The sequence below is a fragment of the Molothrus ater genome, chromosome 12, assembly GCF_012460135.2.
Source record: "Molothrus ater isolate BHLD 08-10-18 breed brown headed cowbird chromosome 12, BPBGC_Mater_1.1, whole genome shotgun sequence".
Classification (NCBI taxonomy): Eukaryota; Metazoa; Chordata; class Aves; order Passeriformes; family Icteridae; genus Molothrus; species Molothrus ater.
The window spans coordinates 6955565-6963467 of NC_050489.2; the positions used below are offsets into that span (position 1 = coordinate 6955565).

The 7903-nt window shown below is 53.5% G+C and overlaps 1 protein-coding gene across 1 annotated transcript; it reads right to left on the reverse strand.

The window, feature by feature from the left end:
• Window positions 1–7215, reverse strand: PLEKHF1 (pleckstrin homology and FYVE domain containing 1). Its single transcript, XM_036390677.2, has 2 exons — window positions 7172–7215; window positions 1–2258 (listed from the first exon to the last, which is right to left on the reverse strand). Exon 2 carries the CDS (start codon window positions 2244–2246, stop codon window positions 1425–1427), a length of 822 nt encoding a protein of 273 aa, XP_036246570.1. The 5' UTR covers window positions 2247–2258; window positions 7172–7215; the 3' UTR covers window positions 1–1424.
• Between the last annotated feature and the right edge of the window lie 688 nt (window positions 7216–7903).

Sequence of the window (7903 nt, forward strand, 5' to 3'; positions counted from 1 at the left end):
TTCCCGTTGGCAGTATCTTTATTCACACACAGTCAAGTGATACAAATTCACTGGAACAGTAGCAGTTTATAACAGAGAGTAAGAATTATCTTGAACTGAAATTTAAAAAAAACACATGGCCACCACCTGTCAAGCAATGCTCTGCTTGTGACAGGTCATGGTAAGGAAACATTTGACAACATTGGCAGCCATGTTGCTTTTCCAGACCACAAAATACACAATTCAAAAATATACTAAAAGTAATAATGGAGTTTGTAGAAATGCCTGCTGCAAAACAATTGCTGTTGTCTGATTTCCTCTATATTTACTCCCTTGCTATATTATGATAGAATACTTGAATAAACACAGTTTATTTCTAACTGAATTTGAACTTTAAAGTTGATCTCAAACTGTAAAGTCTTTGGCTCCCATCCTTGAAGTACATAAAGGACTTTAACTTTGGACTTGTGAGACTGATAAGGCAGGAGGTGAGCCCACAAGTGAGAATCTGATGCCTTGGGCAGGGCCCAGGAGGGAAGGGGAAGTTGAAGTGCTGTACTTCACAGGATCTTAATTTGGGGCTTTTCCCTGGATTTTTACAGACTTTTAACAAGTCTTCCCTGGGCTCTCCTTTTACCTGATAGGCTTGAGATTTCAAGTTTCTAGTAATCTGGTATAACTGCCTGTGTTTGAGATCTGGGCTCTGCACTCAGTTGAGTGAACTGCAGTTCCTCTCTCCTCCATATTTCACTGCTCAGGGTCATTTTCCTGTCCCTTTCCCCTCCCCTCCCTCCTCCTGGCCCAGTACCACTGGCATGGCCTCTTTCCATGTGAGAGAGCTGGATGGTCCATGCTTTGCTGAGGCTCACACTGAGCCCCACACAAGCTCCCTGCATTCCAAGTACCATTCTCTGAGTGCTTCCAACCTTGAGAAGACAGGGAATCCAGTGCTGGCTGTACTGTGCAGGGATGAGCAGCTATTCCCTCGGGCTGGCATGCTTGCAGTGAGAATCTCAGAATGCTCATGGAAAGGGACATCCAGAGTAGCCCTTGCTGTGACAGAGGAACACACAGTGAGCAGGCCAATGTGTTCAACTCTGGGATTTCATGCTCCTTTTCCTCCCAAGAGCCAATCTCAAAGCATTTCAAACAAGAGATGTTTTAGCAGAGAGGAAGAATAAGGCACTGAAGGTGAGCTCATTTGGCCAAGACTGATCCACAGGGTGCTGCCCCAGTCCTCAGTGCTCTTCACTGAGCTGTTCTCTCTGTGCTCACATCGTATGAGACGTTCTCAGAGGGGAAACCTTGTCTCAGCTCTGACAGCACACACAGGGCCAAGACCCACCTTCCCAGGCACGGCCTTCAGAGAAACCATTGAGAAGGACACGCACTGGAGACCAGAAGGTGGCTTCCCAGTGTATAAACATCACCAGCTCCCAGGGAGGTCAGCTGTGGAAAGATGACCAGGACACCTGTGAGGTATAAAACTCTGTGTCAGCTGGCCACTGCTCAGCTTTCTCATCGTCAGACTTGTCGCTGTCATCGCCGCTGGAGGGCTCGTAGCCCTGCATGGCAGAGGGGATGGGCTCCGTCTGCCTCCGATCCGCCTCTGCCTCCTTCTTCTTCTCTGCCAGCAGCTGCCTGTAGCACAGGTTGCAGACCCTCAGGGGCTTGGGGGACAGCCTGGGCATCAGGAACCTCTGCCTGGAGCAGTCGGCGCACACCACGAAGCCGCACTTGCGGCAGTGGTGCCTGCGGGTGAGCGTGGAGAACTTGGTGTGCGTGCAGCGCATGCAGATGTCCGTGGCCTTGTCTGGGATCCAGGGCGCCGCGGGCTCCCTGCAGGGCTGCCGGCCCGTCTTGCTCAGCAGGTGCTTGATGCACTCCTCCAGGTGGCTGATCCACTCCTTCCTCTCCGTCAGGGAGGCTGCAGAAACCACAAAGGACTTCTTGGAGGTTTTGATCATCCAGCGGTTCTTCATCTGCAGGGTGTCTGGCAGCGTCTCCAAAGTGACATCTTCAAGGGGGATGATGTGCTGGGAGTTGTACTTCCTTTTGTTGATGATGATGCTGCCGTAGACCAGGATGTCGTTGAAAAGGAAAAAGATGCGAGGCTTTGGCTTCTTGCGGCATTCCTTGGTTAAAATCCCTTCTCCCAGGAGCACCCTGCCCGGCAAGGCCAAGGGCTGCCCGGAAGCCCCAAAGCAGCTCTCCACAGCAGCGATGCGCTGGCTGTTGATCTCTGTGTTTGCAAGGTGGTCCATCATGTCCAGCTCCCTCTGCAGAGAGGAAAACAGAGAGGGAAGAGGTGAAACTGCAGACATCTGCACCAGGGTGGGGGTGAGTAGCCAGTGGATGCACAGGTGAGATGCTCCTGATGCAATCTGAGGCTACAGATGATCTCCTGAGCATTCCTGGCTTTAGGCTGTTACCTTTTAAATAAAATCTTCAAACTTTCTGACCTCATTTTGCAACAGCCCAGGCTGTACTGGGACGGTTCAATTTGCAGCAGTGGAAGCCACTGAAGGCAGAGCCAGGTCTTCCTGGTTGTGCTTTTTACCAGTCTCCCTGTGTGCCCTTAGAAAAGAAAGCTGCTTGATCTGAAACTGATGTTATGCAGATCCATAGATCTGCATAAAAGGGTCTTGAGAGCAAGGCTCCTGTTTCTCACTGCACATCTGCTTTCTCAAGGATTGCTTACAGACACACACCCCCCACAGCTCCATTTTGGGCCAGAGCTGAGGCAGGAGCAAAAGAAAACTCTCGTATCACCTCTTCCATGCATGACAAAAAGGGTAAAAAAAAGAAATTTAAAAAGCCCTCATGATGTGAATAAACTCACACAAGCTAAGCCTTTCCTCTCTTATCTCAGGACTGACAGTGCTTCCAAATGTGAGACACATCATTCTGAAAACAGTCAGCTCTGCTGAAGGGGAAGTGGAATGCAGCACACTCATCTGTCCCACACCTCTGCACCCTCCTTCTCACACAGTCTGGGGTTTGACATTGTGCTGTGCTTTGTTCTAGCAGGAAACCCAGGTAAGGGTAACCCTGAAGTGAAAGCAGCTGCTGGCTCTTGGCAGGCTGCAGTAAGGGAGGTGCCCCCTGTCAGTGGATTTTCTCCTTGCCCCTTGCAGGCTGGAGGGTGCTGCCCAAGGCCAGCTGGCCATGGCAATGTGAGTCATTTCCTCCTGCACAGAGGTAGCTCAGCCATCACAAGGCACAGCACAGGGCCATGTGCTGCTACCCTGGTTGCTGCTGCTGGTTGATGGAAGCACTCATGCAGAGCTGCTCTCCACTGCTATCCCTGTGCTCCTTGCCCAGAGTCCCTGCTGCCAAGGAGGCTGGAGGGAAGAGGAGGATGACAACATGCCTGGTCCTATGTGTGTGGGACATTCTACCCTTGCTCCTCACGCCCAGTCACCCCTTTGCTGTGCTGGAAGGGAAACCACAGAGCTGCTGCACACCATGCACCTCTCAGCTGACCCATCTGGCAGATAGACTGGGCGATTCCTCTGAGTTCCCAGAATTTCCTGCTCTAGGGTAAAAAGGCACAAGGTTTAGCCATGGTCACTCAATGGAGTGACCCAGCCTGCAGGAACAGCTTTCACTGAGTGGCACTGAGTGCTCCTGAAGAGCTGCTGTCTGCCTCGGGGTCCCCCTCAAGCTGGAGGGGGGATGTGAATCCTCAGGGTCTCAAAGCCCTGGAGTGCACTGGATGGGGCTGGGCACATCCACTCGTGGGTGGGCACTTCACATTCACTGAGTGCTCTGGCCAGGCTGCAGCCAGAGGGGGAATCCAGGGGCTGCCTGCAGCAGCAGGGGCTGCCAGCACTCCCCAGCAAACGTGCAGCAGCTGGGCCAAGGCTCTGTGCCTTGTCATCAGAGAGGAGAGAGCCTCCATTCCCAGCGTGGCTCCATCAGCCTGAGTGCATCTGTGCAGGGAGAGGAGATGTCCTGCTGCAGTAAGCACCAGGTGTTTTTACCCTCTCCTTCTCAAATACACAAATGAGCTGAAGAGCACACAGGCAGGGCAAACTGTTGTCCACAAACTCTCTGACTAGGGTTACCCAGACTCCCACCTATCCTGGGATCCACAAATCCCTGGATGAGGAGTTTCTGTGTGAAAGAGCAAGATGAGCACACAAATAATAAAGGAAAAACTCAAATTACAGCTTGGGATCTTGGTGTGCAAAGACTGTGAATGCAATAATATACTGTCAAGAACTTTGGGCACCAGCCACACCAAATGGGATAAACCAAAGCAGTCCCACCAGTTTCCTTCCCTTGTGCTGCTGGGTTATGGAGCTCTTAGCCTACCTCTTTCATTTTATGTAGTTTAGAAGCATGGCCCAACCTCTCAAGAACTTATGGTACTTGACATGACTGTTTCTAGGGATCTCTGCACACCAGATTCCAGTGGAAACTAAAATATTTTGTCAGATATAGAGACCTTGCCTGCACAGAGCCAGGAAACCCGAGCTCCTTTCCAAAGAGGAGTGTAAGCCCTGCTGCTGTAAAAGCTTTAGCTGATGCACTGACCTGGTCCCTGCACAGAAAGCTCTTGGACTTACTGCATGGAGCAAAAGGAGAAGGGGCTGGACACAATCCTGTAGTGTGAAAAAACCAGAGGTGAGCTCTCATTACACATCAGACTTCTACCTGCAGGTATGTCCTTACTCCTCCACCCTCTGGTTTGCTCCCTAGTTAAAATACCACAAGTTAACCTAAGAAAAGACAACTCTGTTGTGGGAAAATCTTCTCTGCTAAGACTAAAATTGTTGGCTGCTCTAGCCCAGGGTACTTCTTGAAGGAGTTTTTGTGGGATGCAAAAGCAGAATGTTTTCCTCCCATCTCTCTCCCCCCTCAGGCAGAAGTGACTGGAGAACAGCACATACACATAATAAAAAGTAAAAAAAATTAAAAATTGTAGGAGTGGGACTTACAGTGCCTACATTTAGGCTTGGACAACTCACTCTGTGTTATCCCTGTCCAGGTAGGGGGGCAGAAACAGCCATCTGGGGGGCTGACTCATCACATCCCACCACAAGCCAGATCCATCCTGCCCTGAGTTCCACACAGTGCTTGGCTTGACCAACCACATAAAACCCAATTTCATGTTAATACTGTGACTCACTGCAAATAATCCACAGTTTGGCTTTGGAATGCAAGTACTTTGTGAATCTGGTAAATAAAGATAGCTGCTGAGTGTTACTATGGTCTCCTTTCCTGGGAGATGAGAGCCTCTCCCTTTGGAACAAAGTGAGGGTATGAAGTCTAATCTATTTTATTCATTTTGGTAAATGTTTTTTTTTTCCTGTTTGCTAAAGTTTGCTGTGTCAGGTCAGCATGGTCACAGTGCCTATTAGCAAAGGCTACATATGCCCATGTACCACATGCAGCAGCAGCAGCTTACCCAGCTGAAATTAGGGTGGCAAGATGTGTTTGTCTGACATGCTGCTTTTCACAGAAGTTTCTGTGAATATTCTGGGGTTGTTTTTTTCATCAAGATCTGCTGGGTCTGCATGTGATCAAATACTATGCAGTGAATATGACTGATGTTCAAAGGGAAAAAACCAGCTTGGCACTCCCCTCCAGAAGTAAGCACGCCACAACACTTAACAATGCAGGCTTGTTCACTTGTGATTATAAACAGCCATATTGATGCCTGCCAGGCACAGCATTTCAGCTTCAGCTCACGGGTCAGCAAGTCTGGGGTATGTTTTTCAAGTCTGTATGTACCTAAGGCTTAGGTGTACCGATGCAGAGAGCTGTTCCACCTGATCCTTCCATTCCTGCCATCAGGCAGAACTGACAGCCCTGGTATCCACTGCATACCTCATGCATACCACACATGGGATGGTCCATGACACCCAGATCTCACTGCTGAGGGCTGCCAGCAGAAAATGCCCCGAGCCTCATCACTCTGCAGCTTCCCTGACTCCCTCTTTCTGCTTTGCTCTGAGAAATCTCTCCTGGAGTTAGGGCTGGCATAAGCGCTTGCTCACCAAGGACAGCAAGTAGGATGCAGCTGCCCGAGCAGGCATTTAGAGCAAGAAGAACAAAGTTCCTCTCCTTTTCCTGCCTGAGGGCATTTCAGCTTGCTTCTCCCTCTTTCCCGGCACGCTGTAACTGCTGGGGTAAGGAGGGCAGGCTCTGGTAAGCCCCCTCCTGCCATGCTTATGTGGAACCCAATTCAGCACATGCACATTTTGGGGCTGGCTGTCACAGGGGGCCTTTAGGAATGTGACAGTCCCGGTGGGACAGGGACTGACTGACATGCCAAGCTTCTCGCCACTGCTGCTCAGCGCAGGGCCAGAGCAAGGGGACGGCCGGGCAGGGCTTGAGGAGCTCAGGCTGATGCTACCGAACCCCGCCGTTGGCAGCCTGAGCTCAGCTGCGGCTCTTGCAAGTGCCAGCCAGGCTCAGAGGCGCCCAAGCAGCGGAGGAAGGGAAGGAAGGGAAGGAGGAAGGGGGAAAACCACGAAACTCAAGGCAGAGCCTTACCCCGTCCGTGCCCCCGTCCCGTCCCCGCACTTATCCCGAGGCTCTCCGGCCGCACCTCCCGCTCCCCGGACTCGGGACCAAGGACACACACGGGCTGGCTGCCGAGGGGAGCGCCAGGGGAGCGACAACTGTCCCTCGCTGTCCCTCGCAGCGCCCGGGAGCTCAGGGCCCCTCAGGGACAGCCGCAGGGCCCAAGCGGGGTCCCGCTTACAGCTCCGCAGCGGGACAGCGTCCGGGTTTGGGTACACGGGCAAAGTTGGGACTTAAGGAGTCCCTCTAAAACCCCAGCACACCCGCTCCTCTAAAATCCCAGCACGCCCTCCCTTCTAGAAACCCCAACTCGCTCTCCCTTCTAAAAACCTCAGCACACTCTCCCCTCTAAAAACCCCAACACACCCGCCCCTCTGGAGCGGCGTTCGGACCGCAGGTTCCGCACACGCGTGACGGGACCCCCGGGACGGGCAGGACCCACCGCGGGACCCCGGGCCGAACCCGGCAGCCCGCACGGCCCCCTCACCCCGCCGCTCTGTCCCACGGCGGGCGGAGCGGAGCCGCCAGACCGCTCCTGTCCCCCGCTCCGGCCCGGCAGCGGAAAAGCCCTGGCTCTCCCCTCCGTCCCGCACCGAACCCCCGGCTCTCCCCGCCGCCCCGCGCCGCCCCGAACCGAACCCCGCTCGGCCCGTACCTGCCGGCCGGCCCCGGCAGCGCTCCCGCGGGCCGCGCGGGCGGCTCCGCTCCGCTCCAGGGCCGGGCCCCGCTGCCGCTCCCCGCCCACCGCCACCGCCGCCAATGGGCACCCCGGGGCCGGGCGGGGCTGGGACTGCCCCACAGGGCGTGAGGGAGACTGCCCGTGCCCCGTGGCCGTGTGTGTGCCCCCGTGGCCGTGCGCCGCAGGGCTCTGTGTGCCCCACGGCTGTGTCCCATGGCCGTGTGTGCCTGTGGCTGCGTGTGCCCTGCTGCCATCCGGCACCCTCCTGCACACTCTCCTCTTGGCCCCACAAGCACAACTCAGTGTATTTAGTTTGCTGGCAGTTTTAAGTTTCCAGTTTCATCACCCCTAATCACAGTATATTCCATCCAGCAGAAAGGTACACATGGATAGCATTGTATAAAGATTGTTTCAGTGATAAAGTACCCCCGGTGTTTTACAGTTAAGAAGAGGGATATAAATAGAACTACCCATTACACTGTTCCAAAACAGAAACCAGACCTGCTCCCAGGCCTTGGATTACAGCTTTTGTGGTTAGAGCTACAGACGTTTGTATAGAGAGCAAGCTATTAGCACCGAAATTGGCGATGCAGGGAATCCTTTTGCATTCCTCTCTCCCCACATGACAGTGCCAGCAGGGTGGTGGGCAGAGGCTGTGGGTGCCCCTCAGCACTGCTGAAGGTGCTCAGGGCACCCGAGCTCTGGCCC

Bases quoted from the DNA above. Each gene is read 5' to 3' on its own strand.
- PLEKHF1 (XM_036390677.2), bottom strand. From the start codon at position 2,246: ATGATGGACCACCTTGCAAACACAGAGATCAACAGCCAGCGCATCGCT.